This window comes from Hyperolius riggenbachi, chromosome 5 (genome assembly GCF_040937935.1).
Source record: "Hyperolius riggenbachi isolate aHypRig1 chromosome 5, aHypRig1.pri, whole genome shotgun sequence".
Lineage (NCBI taxonomy): Eukaryota > Metazoa > Chordata > Amphibia > Anura > Hyperoliidae > Hyperolius > Hyperolius riggenbachi.
This window is the reverse complement of record NC_090650.1, coordinates 271,179,707-271,203,271: the sequence shown is the minus strand read 5'-3', so window position 1 is coordinate 271,203,271 and position 23,565 is coordinate 271,179,707. Positions and strand designations below refer to the sequence as shown.

The 23,565-nt window shown below is 41.9% G+C and overlaps 1 protein-coding gene across 2 annotated transcripts in view; it reads left to right on the top strand.

Annotated features, from left to right (window-relative positions):
- DTNBP1 (dystrobrevin binding protein 1) overlaps positions 1–23,176 on the top strand; it is a 224,233-nt gene extending 201,057 nt beyond the window's left edge. For both annotated transcript variants that reach the window (XM_068236931.1, XM_068236930.1), the window contains exon 10: positions 22,269–23,176. In XM_068236931.1, the coding sequence (XP_068093032.1) occupies positions 22,269–22,525 (257 nt within the window). In that variant the 3' untranslated portion in view covers positions 22,526–23,176. The remainder of the gene's footprint in view (positions 1–22,268) is intronic.
- The last annotated feature ends 389 nt before the right edge of the window (positions 23,177–23,565 follow it).

Genomic DNA, 23,565 nt, shown 5'->3' with positions numbered 1-23,565 from the left:
ATATACGCAGTTGATTAATATGTACCCATTTTTCAACAAAGTCATCCCCCTTAGGGATCTTAACCTTATACACTACAGGAGACAACTTATCGGTGATTGGATATGGACCCTTCCATGAAGGGAGGAACTTCTTTTCCTTTACCTGGTCTCTGGCGAAATTATACAGATACACCTTATCGTCAACCTGATACTCCTTTTGGGTAGTTTTGAGGTCATAATACGTTTTCGTACTGACTGCGGCTCTTTCGATGTTTCTTTGAGCAAATGCGAAGGCATGCTGGAGGTGTTTGCGTAAGTTCTCCACGTATTGATGTGCGGTAGTTGCATTCATCAAGTTATGATCTGTGGTTTTGTAAAGCAAATGCTGGGGTAACACCATCTTTCTACCAGTGAGCATCTCAAATGGGGAAAGTTTGGTTGCTGCGCTTGGAGTAGCTCTAATAGCCATAAGAACTAGTGGCAGCTTGACATCCCAGTCTTTACCTGATTCGCTAACAAATTTTTTCAGGATATTTACAATGGATTGATTGTAACGCTCCACTCCACCACTAGAGGCTGGTCGGTAAGCTATGTGTAGCTTCCGTTTTACCCCTAGGATTTCCCACATTTTGGTCATTACTTCACTGGTGAAGTGACTTCCGCGATCGGATTCGATGCGCTGTGGAAGACCAAATCGGGAAAATATGTGGTTAATGAGCAGTGATGCGCACACACTGGAACTGCATGTTTTACTTGGTAGACATTCTACCCATTTAGTGAACAGGCATGTTACGGTTAACATATACCGGTTTCCTTTTGAGGACGTTGTTACTGGACCAATAAAATCGATCTGGATGTCTGACCATGGCATAGCTATGCCTCTTTTCATCAGCGGTGCCCTGTGAGTGGGACCTTGTGGCTGGAATTGAGGGCATACCAAGCACCCTTGACAATATGTCCTGACATCCTGTAACATGTGTGGCCAGTAAGCGTAGTCTCTTAATAACTCATACGTTATTTTCTCTCCTCGATGACCAGCTGTCGGGGCATCATGAGCATGTTGCAACATCAAACCCCGATATGCTGCGGGTACTACCCATTGCGTAATACCATTTTTCGAGGTTCGTATCAGCAATCCATCCTGTAATGAAAATTGTGACACACCTTTCATCAGAATACGTAATTATTCGTTGTCACTGCAGTCTTCCACGGTGATGGGATAATCATGTGGACTTCCAATATGTTTATAAAACAAACCAATAACGGGATCCCCCTTTTGGCTCGCAATGAGATCCTCATTAGGAGAATCTTGACTCCACATTGCTACACTGGGTTGAGACTCCTTTTGGGCCTGCCCCCTAGTGGTGACATTTACTTCGATAGTTCCCATGAGGTCATTGATATCGAAGATTTCACCATCAATGGCTGCTTTCTTAGCAAGGGAATCTGCTAAATCGTTCCCATCTTTATCAGCGCCAGGGTGTTTTGAATTACCCCTTACCTTTTTCCAATAAATGGTAAGACCGTGGGTATTAACAAGCTCATCGATTTTACAGAACAGTTTACCATGTTTGACTGGCTTTTTGTTACTCCTTGTCATGCTAGTTCTTTTCCAACTGGGAAAATATTCCACAAAACTGTTCCGAACATACTCAGAATCTGTTATCAAAACAAACTCCTTAAGGTCATGTTCGATAGCCATTTGTATAGCTTTATACACAGCAGCAAGTTCTGCGACCTGGCTACTTTTGGGACCAATTTTGTATCCCGCAGATATCTCTGGAAATATATTATTCCATACGATACCGATACCTGCAACCAGCATCTTTTCATCACCTTCTGTGTGAAAAGAACAGCCATCAACATATGCACATGGTAGTGACTTGCAGTACTCCTCTTCATAGGATTTATATGGAGATAGAGATTGCTCTTCCAGAAAATCGTTTTCTGGTGGCTCATCTTTATGTTCCACATGAGTACAATCATGGAGTTCAGCTAATCCTTGAGCAACTGGATTTTTAGTATCCTGTTTATATTTGATTTCCAGTGGCCATCCCATTAGGGACATTGTCCATGCCGTTATCCTACTGTTTGACAGGTTACCTTCTTTTATTTGGTTACTTTGCAAATATTGTAGTGATTGGTGTGCAGTTTCTACAATGATCTTTTCCCCTTGAATAAAACTTCTGAAATATTGCAAAGCCCACACAGTTGCTAATAATGCCTTCTCACAATTATTAAATTTGATTTCAACTGGTGATAGTGATTTACTGGCATAAGCAATTATTTTATTCAGTCTTTCTTGCTTTTGGAAAAGAACTGCACTTACACTCTTGTCGGTAAAACCTGTTTCAACATAGAAGGGTTTACCACCTTCTGGATAAGCAAGGCATGGGGCCTGTATGAGTTTTGTTTTAAGCTCAGATACAGCTTGTTCATGGCACTCATTCCATTCCCATTGTACTCCTTTCTTTAGCAGCTGCAATAGCGGCTTTGTAATCTCAGCATAGTTATCTATGAACTTGCGAGAATAATTCATCATCCCCAGGAATGATCTCAGTTCCTTGAGATTTGTGGGGGACTTCGTATTTTTGATTGCTTCCACTTTCTTTTTCTGTGGATTAATTCCTTCTGCAGTAATTTCATGTCCTAGGAAATTTACCTTAGATCGGCACCATTGAGCTTTCTGTAAGGAAAGTTTAACACCTGCTTCTCTTAGTTGATTTAATACATATCTCAACTCTGAAATATGTTCCTCAAAAATTGTACTTTTGATAAGGATATCATCGACATAAGTTAGGGTACCTCGTTCAGCTGCATCAGGCATTGCTTTGTGCATGAACACAGCAAATTCGTGGCCTGCGTTGATGTATCCGAAAGGCGTACGGGTCCACGCAAATTGTCTATTACCGAATGTGAAGGCTAGTTTGTATTGATCCCTTTCATCCACTTTAATTGTCCAATATCCTTGTGCGCAGTCAAGGGCTGTGAATATTTTAGACCCTTGGATTTGCGCCAAGCATTGGTCAATGTATGGTACAGGCCAACCCGACATGTAGACACGTTTGTTTAACTGTCTCAAGTCTGAGCATAGACGGAACTGACCATTCGGTTTGAGAACTCCAAGTACTGGATGATTGAAGGAACTGTGTACTGGGCGGATAATACCTTTCTTTTCCAGGTTCTTAACAATTTCCGATAATGACTCGTAGGCTGCTAGCGGAAGTCGATATTGTTTGATAAACACAGGGGGTGCATCTGGATCAGTCAGGATTCTCGTAACATGCAGGTTAGTCTCCCCACAGTCATAAGAGTCCTTGGCAAACATCTCCTGGAAATCCCAGAATAGTTGCCTTAGCTGCTGTCGTTCTGATTCATTAGAACATCCATCAGCTATAGAGAGTTGTTCTTCTACCCGTTCCTGAAATTCTGGGAAAATCTCAGGTTGACCTACCTCATAAGCTTCTTCAAGCCTATTAGTTAAGTCATTTGGGGTGTAACATGCTTGATCCTTACCCTGCTGGAGTGATTGATACTCACTTTCATTGATTTCATGGTTAAAAATCAATGATGTTTCCTCGACATGACATGTACCTTCCTCAGAACTGAAAGGATAAATAGAGTGTATGCTGAACAATCCTTCAGGTGTTGAGAAATATTGTTGGTCCACTATTTGTTCTTCTGTCAAATATTCATCAGGTATTATTCCAATGACTTCATTTTGGAATCCAAAAGTGTAATATTCTGAGTCAATGGCTAAGCCAATCATTGTATCCTCCTGTAACGTGATACTATGAGGGCTCATGTTTTGCATGACCATATATAATGGTTCCTGATGAATATTTATTAGGGGAATTGGTTTTACCTTCAACCCCAATTGTTGCATCCGATTGGATAAACTAATTAAGGCATCTGCATTTCTCATCTTTTGACCCTTCTTTACTCGAATGGGTAAAAGAAATGATTTGCAACCTTCAGGGATTTTTACTTTTTCAGCGACAGTGATATCCACTGCATATGGTATTCGCTGTCCCCATCTCAAGGCTTGTTCTCTATCCTGGAATTCCTCTGGGTTTCCGGATAATTTGGACCACAGAACATTATTAACCAGATCAACCTGTATGGCAAATCGGTGAATAATGTCGTTTCCTAAGTACATTTGGTACTGTGGTTCCTTTAACACACTGAAGACATGTTTTGTAGATTTGTTTCCTAGAGACACAGATAAAATGCATTTTGCAATCACATTATGACTCTGGTTATCGTTATCCAGATCGTGTATCCATTCCTGTGTGGAAATAAATTTGATCACCTGAGGGTCTGTTACCTGCTTCAGCAGTCCTAGGCTTATGTAGCTGGCCTCGGATTTGAGATCCAACTTGGCATATTTTATCCGAGCAATATTATTTACCTGCACGGGAACCAGCACATTATCATTGATTTTCTCGATTTCAACCAATGCCTGTGTATGCTTGGTTATGCCTGCCACTTCCTGACTTCCCCCTTTGAGGGCAATAGTTAACACATCATCTTCCAGAATTATCTTTTCAATCTTATCCTTTCGGATATTTATGATGTGAAAAGCAGTGTTAGCATTTTCCTCGGGTTTACCGTTTTTCAGGATCGTGACTTCTGGTATCTGACTGTTCCGGAAATGGATTTCAACAGAGTTAGGCCTTTCCTCAATCATATGGCAGCTGCGTTGCGACTGTGCATTGCTGGAGCGCTCAAAATCAATTGGAGCATTGACTTGAGCCCATATTGCTTCATTTATGAAGTCAATTATGGAATTTAGTCGTTTGAGCAGATCGATTCCAATGATCAATCTATCATATGGAAGATCAACAATCAAAGTCGGATGTTTAATGACCTTTTTACCAATCTTGTATGTCAGCCAGGATGTGCCTTTTACTTGTAAACTATTACCACCAACGCTTATTAGCGCACCGTCAAAGGCTTTTAATCTTGGCTTCCTTTGTGATGAATCCAAGATCTGCTGGTAATAGTTAAAAGACAGAATAGTAACCTGGGAACCGGTATCCAGTAAACCTGGGATCGGTCCGATACATCCATCTTGTAGATGGGTATCGATAAAATACCGGCCATCTACCTGTTCAAGATTGCAAAGAAAATTGGAATGTTTTTCCATTTGTTGCCTCAGAGAATGATCTCTCTGCAGCGTCAGGGTATTAGGAACTTGTTCCTCCTGATTCCGCCTGCAAGGCATTTGGGTTCCCATGGATTCTACCACTGGGACAATCTGAACAGAGGGTACTTCATGCTCTGGCTCACATGACACAGTATCACACATTTGTGGTGAAATATCAAGCACATTAGACTTCCCTTCCTCGACCTGGGGTAGGTCGGTACATTGCACATCATTTTCATTAACCGTATTGAGTACTGCCATATCCATCTCCGTGCAGTGATTTATCTCAGTTTCCTTTAGTTGGCAGAGCTGGGCCCTGCCTTCCCAGCTAAAAAATCCTCATGCTGTCTTCCTGCAGATCCCTGAGCCAACTTACCCATCATGTCACTGAGTTTGTTCACTTGATCAACAAGCTGATCAAACCTATTAGGTCGGCGAGGGTTCTGGTTCCTGGGATCATATCTGTTCCCTGCGGGTGATCCACTCCTAGGTGAGTTAGGTGGTGATCTACCGCTAGGTGAATTAGGTGGGTGCTGTCTCCTTTCCCACTGCTGCCTGGGTCGGTTATCCCATTGTCTATATCTTTGGGGACGTCTGTACCCCTGGGGTTCTCTATATCCCTGGTAACCTCTATACCTTTGACTACCCTGGTTTCCTTGGTAACCCTGGTATCCTTGATACCTGCGATTGAACCGAGGACGGTAGACCTGGTTCTCAGAACCTGAGCTATCCCTATCTGACCCTTTAGGATTTTGTGGTCTGTTTTGATTAGGGTTTTGTTGCTGTCTTTGGCCCTGCTGGATAGGTACTTTTGCAGGAGGTATTTTCTTCTGCTGGGATTCAAGGTTTAGGTCCGCTTTCACTTTGGTTTCTTCTACTCTGCGCTCTGGGTACTTTTTGTTGTTTCTCCCACTTACATTGGAACTCCCACTGATGTTGAACAGCAGTGTCGCTGAGGTAACCATTTTCTCTAGGGAGTTTCCGAAGTCTAACTCATTGGCCATGCTTAACTTTATTTGGGTAGGCAATGCATCATAATATGCCTGTTTAAAATCAAGAGACTCCCAGTTAGGATTCCGATATGCCAAACTGTAAGAGTTTTTTAGCACAGAAAGGAATTCTCGGGGGCTTTGATCGGGTCGACAAGTAAGTCGATACACATCTCGTTTTGCTTCTGAGATAGTGCGATACGGCCCAAACTCAAGCTTCACTTCGTGTGAAACTTCTTGCCATCTAATGATACCCCGCTCCTTAAATGAGGTGAAATAGTGGCGGTATCTGTCATCAAAAACCCATGGGAGAAATCTGATCCTGTCTGCTTCAGACAGATTTAAAGAATCCATAGTGGATTCATATAACTCCAAGTGGGATGCGATTTGTGCTGAACCCTTTTTAGTGAATTTTGGCACAGCGGTGTTTAAGAATTTTATGATGCTGGCCGAGCTCTGCTTTTCTTGGGAGTACTGATTATTTCCCCTGCTTGAAACCCCTTTATACGTACCTTTCCCCCTTCTTGGGATAGGGCTGGATTTCCGCTTTCTTTCATCAGCCTCAAATTCATCTGAATCGATATCAGCAAGGGAGTCGTGACCTTTATGGGAATCATCATGCCTAGGGGCCCTCATTTGCATATCTCTCTCTGGAGAGGAATCCAAATGTTGATCTTTAGGGACCCTTGTACTGTCATCGATTATGGTATTCATAGTCTTACATACCGTCTCCATACGATCCAACATGCCTTGCCATTTTAGGTCATATGGAGTGAGTATTGGCGGGCAAGGGCTGGATGATCTATCGAGTCTACCTGCCTGTTGGATTTTGAAGTACTGTTGTTGTAGTTCTTCAAAATCCTGTTTAAGTCTGCGATGCGCTTCACGATTCCGTTCGGCGTCTCTTTCCAGACTTTTGATCGCTACCTCCCTGTCTGAAATATCAATCATTAATTGGTCTCTATCAGCCCTTATAATTTGAAGATCTGATTCCACATCCCGTAACTGGGAGTTCAATGATTGGACGTTTCCCTCTGTTCCTTGCAATTGGGATCTCAACTGTACAATCTCTTTTTTCCTAGATTGTGCAAGAATATCTACCTCTAATAACCCATATAACACAGAGGGTAGGGCGCCTAACAACCTCTTCTTCAGTTCGGAATCCGAGGTTATTGTGGTCATACATGAAAGATAATGATCAACCATACCTTTAGATTGAAATATACAATCAGCTTCCTGTTTTACACTTTTCCTCATTCTGCCTATCCATTCATCTACTTCCTCATTATGTTTTAGTTGTATAAATATAAATTCCACAATTTTTCGGAACGTCTGTTCCAAATGCAGTTCTGAATCACTACCTGTAGCACTCATGATTCAATAGCCAATGCAATAAAACCAGCTCAATAAAACGTTTTTACACTGTTTAAACCAGTAATGGAAAGTAAACGGATCTCACTAGGGCCTCCAATCTTATGTCGGGCGTTTTGTCAATGTTTGTATAACTTGTTTAAAAATAAATATAAAATCAAAAATGTAAATGTAATGCTCCTGGGAAAATAGGAGGAGCTAAAATACAAACATACGCCTAACTGTGTGAGCTTGTTTTCCGAGGTTTTACAGTACTGGTTTAAACATGCAAATAAATGTGGACCAATTTATAAAAATATCAATTTAATATCGAATAAATATTACAATATCAAAACAATATAATATTGCACTTTTGATATAAAACAAAACTCATAAGGTCATTCTTATAATAAGCAATGAGCTGGATAATAATTTCAGTAAAACATCAAAATGTTATTATACTTATTCACCAATACAAAAGGCTTAAACCAATTAGCAGTCAACTCAAATACAGTGCAGAGTTATGACTCATAAAATATGGCCGTCGGCCCTGTTACTCAATTTACCACAGGGTCTCTGGAGACAAAATGGATGAATTGAACGACAACAAAATGGCTGTTATCAAAATCAAAATGGCTGCTATCAAAAACAAAATGGTGGCTATCAAAAACAAAATGGTGGCTATCAAAAATCAAAATTGCGCAGTCCAAAATCAAAAATGCGCTATCCAAAATAAACTGGCTGATGTCAGCTATACCATTCAATATAACAAATTTAGGATGACTCAGTGGATCTGACGACTGGGCGTTGCCCCACAATCGCTATGCAATCAACTATAAATGACAGGAATTTTCCCACTGTCTATACTTTAACCTCCGCTGGCCTGTGTTACTACACAGAGCAGGCGGGTAAAATACATATAATTTTGGAATAAGATATCTATTGAGTCGTCCTAAACTTGGCTAGGTGTGGCTTGCACATGCTGCGGCAAAGTATCAAAATATCTAGAGGAGGTAGCTTGAAAGGTCTAGTTTTTTTATCCAAGACTGAGTTAAACAGCCAGTTATCAATGAACATATGGTAGAACTTAGGTGAGTTGTTTCCAACTTGCAACTTTGGAAAAGCTCATCCCTTTTTAAAATATCAACCAATGAAATTCAATCAATACATCATATGTTCAGATATTCTGCGCTGTAATAAGCCGTCTAACTAACAAGAAAATCAGAACTGGGTTCAAGTATAGTCACCAAGATGGCCTCTGGGCGTGTTCCTCTTAGGCGTGGCTGTGTTCAGATGGCATGAATCCTCTATGTCCTGGTCTGCTCAGATCTCCTGATGGTCTGATCATCTCCCTCATTGAATGACCCCTCTCATCTTATTCCCCTCACTACCTATGGTCCTGCCCAGGAGATTAAATCTTCTAGCCTATCACTGGGCAGTGGGAGTGACCAATGGGAGCTTTCTGTGACTAATCTTTAACCCAAGTGTAATACTGGCTTTCACCCTTTGTAGGTGCTGTTGGCTAACTAATCACAGACTTACTGGGATATTTGGCAAACTAAAAACAAAAATCATGTTTTATTATAACCCAACAGTGAATAAATCAATGTTATAATTCCTCTATGGATAGCTGACCTTGCTGGAATCACTGGTTATTATTTATTATACAGTGACCTTTTCTACCATATTTAAGATAGATTGGATTTGATCCAAAAATCATTGGCATACTTAAAACCACCATGGATCTCTTTATATAAAACATTGTTTTTGTTAGCATGGTTTTATATCTCTAACATTATTGTTTAATATACAACACTGGTAACCATATAACATTTCTATACCATTCTGGATATATTCATTCAGGGAATCTTTATATTAACACGTATACATTTTCAATAACATTTTCATATTGTTACTGGTTTGCCCAGCTATAAGAAAAATAAAGGTATTTCCTAAGCCTTGTGTTTGTGTCTGGACTTTGGAAACACAAATATTGCATAGAAACCTTGCATGGGTTTTGGTTTCACATTCAATGTAGCCAGGTTTGAGCCATTGTATACAGATATTAGTCCATTTTTAAACACACTATTGTCACTCAGACTCCTCTTGTTTGCTATCTTGTCAAGTGTTTTGACCTAAAACAAAGAATGGTCTGATATCATTGTTCAAGTAAGGTGAATGAGATTACCTATTGCAAATAGCACTCAGCTGACTGCCTGTTATTCCCAACTAATCTTTCTAGAGGGACACATACTGTGCAATTCAGTATTACTTGGCAATATTATATCGCCATATGAAAATATGCTCTGCCTTTCTCAATGATCAATGTATATATTAACCTACAATCACCATACATTAAAAAGTCTTTGTCTCCTGTACCTTAGGGGAAGGAAATTAATTAGGTTTATTTGTATCTGATCATATGCGGTTCAGTTTATCGGAAAAACGATATTCCGCCATATGGAAATCTCGACACAATATGGTAGGACATTAGACACTAGACACTGTTCACACTCAGTACAGGCACAGAGTAACAGCGTATACTGTAGGTAGCAGAGATCAGCACACACTGCAGCTAGTTTACTATCCGTACAGGCACAGAGTAGCAGCTTACGCTGTACATACTGAAGGTAGCAGAGATCAGCCCACATTTCAAAGAGTTTACTATCAGTACAGGCTCAGTGTACATACTGAAGGTAGCAGAGATCAGCCCACATTTCAAAGAGTTTACTATCAGTACAGGCTCAGTGCTATATAAATACATAATAATAATAATAATAATATGGTAGGACATTAGACACTAGACACTGTTCACACTCAGTACAGGCACAGATTGTGCTGATCTCTGCTACCTACAGTATACGCTGTTACACTGCAGCTAGTTTACTATCCGTACAGGCACAGAGTAGCAGCTTACGCTGTACATACTGAAGGTTGCAGAGATCAGCCCACATTTCAAAGAGTTTACTATCAGTACAGGCTCAGTGCTATATAAATACATTATAATAATAATAATATGGTAGGACATTAGACTATGACTATGGTAGGATTAGATTGTGAGCTCCTCTGAGGACAGTTACTGACCTTACTATGAACTTTGTAAAGTGCTGTAGAAGAGGTCAGTGCTATATAAATACATAATAATACTATGGTAGGACATTAGACCATGACTGTGGTAGGGATTAAATTCTGAGCTCTCCTGAGGACAGTCAGTGACATGACTATGTGCTCTGTAATGTGCTGCAGAAAATGTCAGTGCTATATAAATACATAATAATAATACTATGGTATTACATTAGAGTATGACTATGGCAGGATTAGATTGTGAGCTTCTCTGAGGACAGTCAGTGACATGACTATGTACTCTGTAAAGAGCTGCAGAAGATGTCAGTGCTAAATAAACACATAATATAATATGGAAGGACATTAGACTATGGCTATGGTAGGGATAATATATTGGGGCTCCTCTGAGGACATTGAGCGGCATGACTATGTACTCTATTAAGTGCTGCAGGAGATGTCAGTGCAGAGGACGGGACACACACACACACACTCACTAGGGCACGGCCACAGAGAAACACCACACGCACACACACACACACGCGCGCACACACGCACACGCACACACACACGCACACACGGGCACACACACACGGGCACAGCCACAGATAGAGATACAAACAGGATAGGGCACAGCTACAGAGACACACACCCACACACATGCAAAGTTTCCATACTACACACACACACACACACACACTCTCAGCACAACACACGGTAGAGAAGAGAGGGGAGAGAGAGACACTAGAAGGGAAACAAGCCAGACTGAAAGCCAGCCAGAGTATGTTACCTCCCCCGACGTGCTGACTAGCTCCTGCATGCTCCATGTCCCTGGCTGGCTCTGGCTGTCAGTCTGCTCTGTGTCCTCCTTCTCACCTGACAGTCTTCAGCTTGCTCCACTCCACGATCCTCCTCAGGCTTCAGTGTGTGCTGGCTGGGAATTGCAGGTGCCGCCGCCCACTGATTCAGCTCTCCTCGAGAAACTTGCTGCTGCTGCTTCTCCCCATCAGGCCTAGGAACTTCAGGAAGATCACGCTCCATTCAAAATGGCTGGGAGGTGGAGCTTCAGTGTGGCCAATTTTGGAGGTGACAGGGAGAAGGGGTGGAGCTGCTGGGTTTGTGCTGGGCTGTGCTGGCCAATGCTGCAAGGGGAGCAGAGAGCAGCATAGCAACAGACGGGGACTGAAGTGCCCTGCATCATGTGACAGAGGTTCGTGGCACAGTGGGCGGAGATCCGTAGCACGTGCTTCGGATCTTTAGCCCTAGCGACGCCTCTGGGTGCTATGATTAAAGTCTAGCTGTATTGGCCACATATGTTTTCAGGTGCCTGATTCTGACACTGCAGCCAAAATAACCAGCACAACTGGCAGGCAAGTGGCATGCTTTAAAAGGAAATAAATCTAAAAACAATCACATATTGTAGTTATTTAAAAATGCATAGGTAAAATATCACTTTAAAGGACAGGCTAGCACAAATGCATACGTGCAGTTTTATCGGCTCGTATATTCTGCCTGTTTCTGCTTAAAGGAGCATAATGTTCAATGTTTAATTTGCTATATATAAAAATGTAGCCAATGTAATCTGTCTAGGTCATAGTTATTTTGGTAGAACCCTGTTAAGGGTTGTGTATGCAGAAGCAAAGCACCAGTGCGATTAGACTTTCATTAAAAGTGGCCATGCCAGTTCAAGGGCTGTGACTCCACACATTAGTCTACAAATAGCTGCTTCCATGAGAGCATAATAACAGCTGTTTTGTTTTGTGACACAATCCCATCAAAGATTCATTCAGCACATTTACTGCCAGCTGTGCGCTTGCACGGAGTACCACTGAATAAGAGGCTTATGCTTTCCATGGAAGCTCTCATTAAGCACCTGTAATAATAATAATAATGGCAGTATTTGTATAGCGCCTTTCTCCTGTCGGACTCAAAGCGCTTGCGAGGCAGCCACTAGAGCACACTCAGTAGGCAGTAGCAGTGTTAGGGAGTCTTGCCCAATGAACTCCTTACTGAATTACTGGCTTACTGAACAGGCAGAGCCAAGATTCGAACCCTGGTCTCCCGTGTCAGAGGTAGAGCCCTTAACCAGTACACCATCCAGCCACCACTGTAGTGTACAATATACAAGGCCCTCATGGGAAATTGCCACTATAGTGCAGGGAGGAGATGTTTGGTGTTTGTAGTCACGTAACATAGATGTTAAAGGCTATGATGTTGTATTATACGTTATAAACAAATGCTCAGAGGGAGAAAGCTGGGAAGTAGCTGCAAAGGTCACGGCAGCTCAGCCCGGTGTATGCCGTGACACACTGACCTGCTCTGTTCTTGTGCTGGTAATTTGTCATTGGGACATATTTCTGTAAGACGTCTCTGCAGTGGGGGATTGGAAGTCCTACTAATAATAAAAGCTTTATACCACCGAGGTATTAATCTGTGTGCAGTAATGTGTAAAGGGCTTGCATGGCTATGACCTCTGCCTTTACACCTCACTTCTGAGCAGTATGATAGATTGCTTGCTTTAGGGGGAACACAGTCATGTAGGCTGTAGCAATCAGAAATACATTCCTGCAAATAAAGGTTCCATCTATTGGAATCCATACTAATACAAACATGTTATTCTAGTATAGGTTTACTAAATTCTTGAGTTGGCTTACCAGAATTGAAGACGATTGGTTATAAATAATTGCATCATGAAAAGACATTTCCCACGATAAGGATACCCACTTTTTTTTTTTTTTAGGTTGAGCAGCAACAGATAAATTGTCTAGCTAGTAGATTATCACATAAATAAATTGAGGCCCAAATATTTTCAGTCTAGCCAAAAGGGTTTGAAAAGTTTCAATGATTATACATCACCATTATTCTCCATTCAGTTATACAGCCACATCTAGATGGATACATATTCTAATGCAGGGATGTGCTCACGAGTAGTTAGCTACTCGAATTCATGATTAAAATGTGGCTTAATTGCCTCAGGTGTGTGCATGGGAGACTGAAGGTTAATTACCCAAAAGTCCGCTGGCTTCTATGTATCACACGTCTCGAATGCATCCAGTGGGTGCGTTGCACGACTCACTACCCTGCACTTCCTCCTCCAAGTTGTACCCGGAATTGATTTTTTGGCTCATAGAGGTTCTGGAAGGATTGGGGGGGCGTGGTAATGTCTGGATATATGAGAAAAATTTGACAGATTCCTCCAAGATCCTATCTAATGCTAATCGGATCAGATGAAAACTAATGAAGGAATGCACCTACTTTTTCCGTACATTACATTTGTATTTATTAATTTAAATTAAACAATGAGCCACACAATGTAAATGGTGGATTAAATGTCTGATAATATAGCACCAGTGGTCCGTTTTTTTGCAGAATAATTCTCCATGTTAACTAGCTGCCCATACAATACTTTAAGCCTGTTCATAGTAGCAAATTATAGTATTCTAACTCGCTGCGTGCAGACTTTAATAAAAAGTCTATGTCCACTCTATATTGCAGTTCAGTCATCATAGCACATTATAACGCGTGTGTTACAGGGCTGTGGAGTCAGTTGAGGAGTCTTAGAATTTTTGGGTACCTGGAGTCGGAGTCCAGGAAAAAATGCACCGACTCCTAATGAATTTAAACTGTAATTAAAATAAAAAATATGATAATGTTCTATTTCTCAGATAATAGTCATCATAAATAATTTATATATACAGTAATAGCTTTGCTTAGTCCACAAAAATGTAATAAACCAATTAAAAAAAGTTACTTGTGCTGCTTCAATAAAGCAGTCCCCGTATTTTTAAAGTCAGATATACATATCTGATTGTGACTGTACAGTATATATGTGTACACAGGAATCTATTATATATATTAAATAACATCTATGCTGTAAGAATAAAGCCCGATGTGTAGCCGTGTCACTAATAGAGATGGTCAATGAGATGGAAATAATTCTGTGCTGATGCTGGTTTATGCAAATGTATACACTCTCTTTGCTCATTAAATCAAATAACTTCATGTGTTGTTAAAATTTGATTTGATGACTACGAATTAAAGGGTACCTGAGACGGATGAAAATAAATGTTTTATACATACCTGGGGCTTCTTCCAGCCCCCTTCAGGCTAATCAGTTCCTCGCTGTCCTCCACCACCTGGATCTTCTGCTATGAGTCCCGGTAATTCAGCCAGTCAGCGCAGTCTGGCCGCGTGCCGCTCCCACAGCCAGAAGCATTCTGCACCTGCACAATAGTGCTGCGCAGGTGTAGTATGCTCCCAGCGGCGGAGTGTGTGCATGCGCACTATGCCCAACTGGCTCAAGTACCTGGACCCATAGCAGAAGATCCAGGAGGCGGAGGAGCACAGCGAGGGACTGATTAGCCTGAAGGGGGCTGGAGGAAGCCCCAGGTATGTATAAAACTTTAATTACATCTGTCTCAGGTTTACTTTGTTACACAGTAATACTATACTCTACAGAGCTGCAGGGAATCCACTGAGAATGTTGTGCACATTGAACACAAAGGTGTTGTCTATCACCAATAAACCTGGTTCAGATTGTACATGAAGAATGTGTAATAGAGGAAGAATCACTTTTTCCATATGCCTCCATGGCAGCATACAAATGGGTTAAGCCCCACCCCTACCAATTAACAGGACCTTAGCTATAAAAGAAAGTGACCCCTAGCGAGCAGCATTCTCATTTTTGTCCTCACCTCCGAACAGGTTCCTTAGTGTTTCATCGCTATTTATTTTTATTTTACTCTTACCTCGCCTACATTCCTGCGGCGTTCCGGCCAGGTTCAGCCTCTCCTGGTCGCAGCCCTGTTGTCATGACTAAGGGCCGGTTCACACTGCACGCGTTTCCATATGCGTTTTGGAAACGCGTGCGGGGGGGCCCGACACGCAGGACATCAGACATTGCATAGAGTGCAATGTCTGATGTTCACACAGCATGCGTTCCGGACCTGTGCGGTCCGGGAACGCATGCTGCACGCAGATTTTACAAAAACGCGCGGCTGTCCCATTCACTTTTCAGTGATGGGATCAGCCACGCAACGCATACGAACGCGGATGGCGTGCGTTCGTACGCGTTGCGGTCCGCATGCGTTGCGGTCCACATGCGTTGCGGTCCGCACTTTGTAGTCTGAACGGGCCTTAAATGTCAAATTATTCAGGGACCTTATATCTGGGGTGATGGTGGGAGCTTGATCTAAATGATCTTTTCCCCCCTTTATGGCTGCTCTGTATGACTTAAATACGATTGCAGAGCACAGTGTGATCCGTCTCACCTTTTTTTCTTCCTGTCTGCAGTTCCACAGGTTAGTGGTGCATAGTTCAGCTTCTCCTGCTGGGTGTTTGGTGCGGCTGAGTGTTCAGTGTGATCCCTCTCACCTGTATCTCTTGCTCTGTCTGCTGACTGCTCAGGCTCCATTATGTGAGGCATACTTCAGCCTCTCCAGGTCTCACAGTGAAAGGCTCTGAAGCACATGGCTTAGAGTGCATTCCAGCTAGGAACGCACAGCCATCAGACCAGGAAGTGTTTGCAGTAACTGCTCTCCAATCCCTGCTCTGGACACAGCTGAGCTCTCCTCCCCTCCTCTCACAAGGCTGGATACACACAGGACTGTGCTGGCTGCAACACTACCTCCCTCTATGTCTGGCTTAAAGGTAAAGGCACTATTATTTGCTGTCCCTCTGATGTAATGCTTCTCAAGCTGCAGGAGGAGGTAAGTTATTCCAAGTATCTTGGTAGCACTATGTACTATATTTTATCATCTGCCATTCTCATTATAAACAGTTATATGAACAGTATTGTGTACTATGTGCAATATAAATGACATAGCATTCCTTGCATGAAAGTATTATCTGATTTCTTATTTTTCTGCTACGTTTCATGTACCTTTTATCTTACTTATTTCATCTCTTGCGGTCCGTTGGACTGCATTCTGGATCACACTGTGCCAGAAACAGATAATTCTAAGTTCAATAGGTAAGAGTCATACAGGTAAGTGACCCCGCTTTTCTACAAAAAAAGAGAGCACACCTTCCATAAATGGGCTGTACTTTTTTATATACAAGCCCAGGAAGAAGAGAACAAAGGAGGGCAAGTTCCCACCACAGTTCTAGGACATTAGTTCCTTATGTCATCAACTAAGATCCTGCTTTAGATCTTTATATCATCACTCAGGATCCTGCTCAAGGAGCAGGTAAATAATCTGCCTGGGAACTGGAGGATCAGGTCCCAGTTAAAGGTACCATAACCCCCCAGATTGCTGGGCTTGTGGCGACAGAACCATGCCAGGGAAATCGGTAAAGTGGATCTGTTTCCACCAGATGGGAAAAGAGCCAGAGTTCCATCAGATGCACACATCCAAGATGGTAAAGCAGGTTGTCCAGGAATCAATGGACTCCTATGTAGGCTCTTTGGTCCCCAAGCATCCTCCCAGCAAATCAATGAAGATACTGAATATCCTCAATCATCTATGGTTTAGCATGAATCCAATGAGAGTGAGCATACAGATATCTGGTTTCTATTTCTCCTTTATCCAAACCATCTGTGAAGCCATTCACTGGGAAGAGGAAACCCTTCTCCAGGCTAAGAAACGTCTGAAATAATTATCATTCTCCTTTCCTGTCTTGAAAGAGATCAAATAAAGATGAATGGGAAAAGGTAAGGAGAAAGTCCTTCCTGAAAAAGCAGGCTTTCCAAACATAATCCTTTTTCTTCAAAAAAATTCTCCAGTCCTAGCGTTCGCTTCCATGTTGGACATGTCAGTCATGCGTCTTGCATGCCATGTAAGGTTAAATCTTGATTACTTTTTAAGATGTCCTAGACCATAAACGTGATATAGATTTAACGATGGTGTATACCACTACTGGAGGGGCATGTAAACCAGCCCTGGCTCTATCTTCAGTTGCCACGGAAGTGGACAAGGATTCTGATTCTATCCTGGCACCTTAGAGAACTTTCATATTGTCTCTAAGTTTATTAGGGAAGCGGCTATAGATTTAGTCCAGTCCACTTAATATGCCAGGCTTTTTGCCATGACAGTGAATTGGCCTGTTAAAAAAAAAAAAAAAAAATCTAGTCTGCCGATCCCAGCTTCCAACAAAATGTGTTTAAAATTCTGTTTGATGGAGGAAATCTTTTTAGTAACAAGTTGGATCTGGCAACCAACAGTCACCAAGGCTGGTATTATACCAGAGGAGAGAAGACATTGCGGAAAGAAAGACCAGACCATAGGAATTGGCAAACTTCACATGCTAATCTCCATAAGCTCACAAAGCAGTCAGCGCAGAGTCCTATTGACAATTCTGAAGTCCAGATAGTAGCTGCAAGACTTCAGCAGTTCCATATTATCTGGACAAAAACAATAAAGGATGAGTGGGCCACAGATACAGAGTGGTTCGGTTTTTCTTGGATGTGCAAGTTCACTCCACCACTCAGTCACTTTGTCTTTACAGAGACCTGCTCTTTTACATTCATGACTCATTGCAGAAAACGGCTGTTATGTTGGTTCCAGAAGAGGAGCGCTTTCAGGAGGTCTACTCTCCTCTCTTCATTGTAAAGAAGTCAGGTGATCTGTGTTCAGTACTGGATCTGAAATTCCTTAATCTTCATCTTTCTGAAAACATTCAAGATGGAGTTACAACAAATGAATGGACCAGCCATTCCCTTACAGAACTGAATATATTCAATAGACTTGGCAGATGCATTCATTATTTCAAACTTCTTTCCACCATGCAGTTGGTAACATTCTTCTCCAGTAACCATCCTCCTTCTCGACATTATCACAGCCATGACAACCTTTGTTGGTACTAGTGTGTCTGGTGGCTCAGTTGAGAAAGCAAAGTTAGGACTTTATCACTATTTAGACAATCTTTTGTTGCTAGCCTCAGATCCCAAGGCTCTACTGTGTTAGCAACAGATTCTTCTTCAAACACTATCTGTCTTTGGCTTGTTAACAAAGGAGGAAAGCCACCTCACTCCTGAGGACCTAATCTTTCCGGGAGCAAGATTCCAATCTATATCCAATGCTGTAACCAGATGAGAAAATTGCTGCCAAAAGTTCGCGAGTGCTGATTTATCATACTATATTCATTAATCAAGGTGTTGTATACACCTCCTGGGCACTTCGTCATCTACAATCCAGATGGTCAAATGGGTTCACTGGCACATCTGCCCATTCCAACTAGGGTTTCTCCATCAATGAAACCACCAGAGTTACTCTCAGACCATCCTTCTCACTCCCACGATGAGACTGTCTGCGGTGGTGGCTAAACACAAGCTCAACAACTATTAACCAATCGTTCACCCATAACTCGTAAAGATGCAAGCATGGTTTGACATGTCTACAGGTCGTATTAGCCTAGGTAAAATAGTCACAACAAAGCTGATCAATCCCTGCAAATATACTCAAACACAGGGTGGCTTATATGGTGCATCAGACCTTCAGCCATTACTGGGATGAGACGTCAGTCTTTGATATCAGGTAGCAGAGGGACACAAGGAGTCTGTTCCTCGTGTTAGAGGTCAGCAATATTATCTCCAGTGCAGAGAGCAATCTCTGCAGCATCATGGCAGTCTATCTCATAGGGCCTCAGAACTCTGTGGCAGATTTTATCAATCAAGGGGACTGAGGCAATAGCTTTTGGCTACTCAATAAAATATATCCAGAGTGATCTGTGACCATTGGGTAGGTGGACCTGATGGCAACCTACATCAACTAAATGCCAGTTTGAGGAGATTCTCCCCCACATTCAAGGGCTCAGAGTGCTCTGGCAACACCTGAAATTTCTGAATGGTCTTTGTTTTTTTCCTCCAACTCCACTTATCTTCAAAATTCTGAGGAGACTCCTCCTAGAACAAGTGGTACTCCTGGAAGTGGGTCCATTTTGGCCATGCCAGCCATGAGTCCCTCTAATTTGGAGCCTGAAGTTGGAACCTCCTATTCCTCTTCCAGTCAGACCAAACCCCCTGTCCCAGGACTCAATTTATCATCTGTCTCCTCAATCCCTTAATTTAATGGCTTAAGGATTGTGGGAGGAAGCTTAGAGACCTGGTAAACTCAGAATCATTGATAAACACACTGCTAAAAGCAGGGAAAACTACCACAAACTGGAAAATATTTTTTCTCAATTGCTCTGGTAAATAATTTTGATCCAATGGCTCCACCAGCACAACATATTCTTAGCTTCCTCCAGATTGGCCTAGAAAAACAATTGGCTCGCACTCTCAAAGTGCAGGTTTCTGCGATCTCTGCTTTGACTGATCACTGCTGGGTCTCTCACCCTCTAATAGTGCAATTTATGAAGGCTGCCACCAAAAACGAGCATCCTAATTGCAACCTTTTTCCAAAGTGGGAACTGCGCAGGTTCTCAGTTACCTAGCAAAACCTCTTTTTGACCCAGTGGAAGACTGCAGGAGATGAGACTTAACCTTAAGAACAATGCCTCTAGTTGCTATCTCTTCGGACAGAAGAGTTTCCGAGCTCCAGGATCTAGGGGCTCATTCTTGACATTCTACTCAGTAGTCTTGAGACAGATTAGATAATATAAGTAGTCTTGAGACCACTACAGCACTTCACTTCCGGGCTTCCCTTTAATCAGGATCGGACAGTGCCATCTTTTATGGATACAAATTCCTCTGATCTGCATGTTCTAGATGTTGAAAGAACACTTAGAGCCTATGTGAATGTAACAAGGGAGCTTCAGAAAATCAGAACAGCTCTGCATAATTCCATCAGGTCTGAGAAAGAGCCAGCTAACATCAAACTCAAAAGATCTCTTCATGGCTCAAATGAATCAACAAAGCCTTTTATTAAGGCTAGCCTATTAGGGTTTTTGACCTTGTCCCTCTGGGTGGCATCACAGTGCACTCTTCTCAGCTGTCCCCTGTGCCACCTTCTCTATCCGGGCAAAGATTCACCAGGCTGCCAACTGGTCCTCTGTCCATACTTTCATTGCCCATTTCAGAGTCAATCCAGCAGCCTCCGCTTCAGTTTGAGAAAGTTATTTCTGAATCTGTTAAAGCCTTAATTGAAATTATTTGTGGTCAGCAAGTCTTGTCCCACCCTTACTTTTTTCTGCTAGTTAAATCCCATTTGTATGCTGCCATGGAGGCATATGGAAAACGGAAAATTGTATACTCACCTAACGGTAATTTTCCTTTCCATGTGCATCCATGGCAGCATACGGATTTCCCTCCCTTTCCTTTTGTTGACTTTTTGCTGTTCTCCGGTTCGGCTAGTTAATGAGAATGTTGCTCGCTAGGGGTCACTTTCTTTTATAGCTAAGGTCCTGTTAATTGGTAGGGGTGGGGCTTAACCCATTTGTATGCTGCCATGGATACACATGGAAAGGAAAATTACCGTTAGGTGAGTATACAATTTTCCGTTATTCTCCTGCAGAGTACCTGCACATCACTCTTACATGTACCCACAGTTACATTGCCTAGGGCCTGATAGATGTTCCGATTTGTACCTTCTACAAGTACTCTTACCAAGGACTAGTTTTAGTCTATGACTAAAAGTATTAGAGGCAGACGATCCACCGGATATCCAGGTAACTTGTATTGTTTAAAAGGGAATAAATATGGCAGCCTCCATATCCCTCGCACTTCAGTTGTCTTTTAAAATTCCTAAGCGGTGGCAGTTAAGAGAGGTATTTCATGTTGCATACTTTCAATCAACAAGAGTGTAATATGCAAATTCTCGGAGTCGGTGGAATCCTAATCTGAGTCGGTGGATTTTTGTACCGACTCCACATTCCTGGGGTGTTATACAGCTGACCACTGTGAACCTAGCCTTAGGCTACGTTTTAACTGTAGCGTGACATTTTCGCCTGCAAAAAAAATCGTATAAGATTTTTCTGATTGGTGAAAATTTGCATGTGAAGTGCCTAGTTACATGCCTAGTAACAGCTTAGTCATGACTGCTGACAACTTCCTGTAACCATGAATGTAATGCGAATTTTCGGGCAAATAATGCGAAAATTTGCACTGCCTATACAAAACATTGTACGCAAATCATATGCGATGTCCGAAAAAATTATACAGGACCTCAGATTTTTTCATGCGTACGAAAATTCGCATTAAATTACACATACCTGGGGCTTCCTCCAGACCCCTCCAGGCAGATTGGTCCTTCACCATCTTTCACTAGGCGGACAGGAAATTCCACCAGTTGGTGCAGTCCAGCCGCGTGCATCATCTTTCCCCATCGCCTGTGTGCGCAGTATGCCTCAACCTGTAGAATTACTGGGCTGCCTAGCGGATGATCTAGGCAACCTGGGAAGATGGCGAGGGAGCGATCAGCCTGGAGGAGGCCCCAGGTATGTATCATTTATTTTGCCAGATCTCAGGTACACTTCATTTTAGACACATAGGTTATTAACACATTGAAGTTTCATTGGTTTAGTGGAAATTTTGAGGATTCAAATTTATTTTAAGTGCAGTAAATGAATGTCATTATGCAAAAATCTTCTGAAATTTATTTTGGGTGTAAAAAGAAATGCGTACAAATAAAAAGTAGTAATTTTACTATAATTGTGTAGCTCCTGTGCTTAAAAAAAAAATAGGAGATTGTTTGTGCAGTTTTATGTTGTTAAGCTGCATTTTATTTTTAGTAAAAAAAAAAAAAGCAAACACTCAGGAATCCTTCGCACTAGAATGGTTACATTTAAATTGTGTTTTTCTTTTACTGGCATTTTAGCTAATGTCCTCCTAATCCCGTCTCTTCTGCTTTCTCCTCATGGTGAAGGTCCAGACTTTGATTCATATCGCAGTGAGATCACTCTTCAGGTTCCCAGCCAGGCAGAGCTTCGACATAAACTTTCTTCCCTGTCCTCCACTTGTACGGATTCAGCCAGCCAGGAAAACAGCGAAGATGGAGAGGAGTCGCCAGTTATCCAGTCAGACGAGGAAGATGTTCATGTAGACTCTGTGCTTCCAGGTGTCGGCCATATTGCAAAGATCCGTCCTGAAGGTAGTGAGGAAAGTGATTCTCACACAGCATGAATGGCGGCTTCTTGTGGCTCCAGCATCCTGGTGTTTTTAGTGGAACAAATCTAGCTTATTCTAATAAATCTCTAAAAGCCAAACCCTGCTCACATATCGTTCAGACTTTACTTTTACTGATTTACACTAATTATCCTGTTTTGAGGTCTTTTTATGATAGTATTATTTGGAACAAAGTCGGTCCCAGTAGCTATGTTGGAAATGGTAAATCTGAGCAGCCAAGCATATTGGACAGTGTGCTTTATTTTTTAAGCAGTGCAGTGTGTGCGCAGATTATAGGGGGCTTCTTCCTGCATGCTCTGCTATTTGAAGCAGTAGCCATTTTATGAGGTACTTAGCAAAACGCCCAGATGGTGTCACCCTATCCTGCAGAGATTGTGGATTTGCACAATTGGGAACAAGTCAGATGTTAAAAATATAACGTCTTAGATAAATTGGATACAAAGTGATTGTCCGTGACTTCTGTATCAAATATCACTCACTCCAGAATCCAAATCTCTCCCCAGGCGGCACATTGGAATTCAGTTTTATAATGCATATCAGGGATAACCCGAGGAGAACTTTCACTTCACTGAAACAGTATTACTACATTTTATCTGTGCCAACAACTGTGTTCTTTCCTTGATGAATAAAATAATTTCATACCACAAAGGCTGCACTATTCTTGATTTATGGAAATAGGAATGTTTCAGTGAGCTAATTCAAAGCACAGTGCTATAACAAAACCACCTTCATCTTTTCTATTTGACTTCATTGTAATTCCATTATACAGGGTGGGCCATTTATATGGATACACCTTAATAACATGGAAATGGTTGGTGATATTAACTTCCTGTTTGTGGCACATTAGTATATGTGAGGGGGGGGGGGACCTTGTCAAGGTGGGTGGTGACCATGGTGGCCATTTTGAATCCCACTTTTGTTTTTTTTAATAGGAAGAGGGTCATGTGACATCAAACTTATTGGGAATTCCACAAGAAGAACAATGGTGTGCTTGGTTTTAACTGAACTTTATTCTTTCATAAGTTATTTACAAGTTT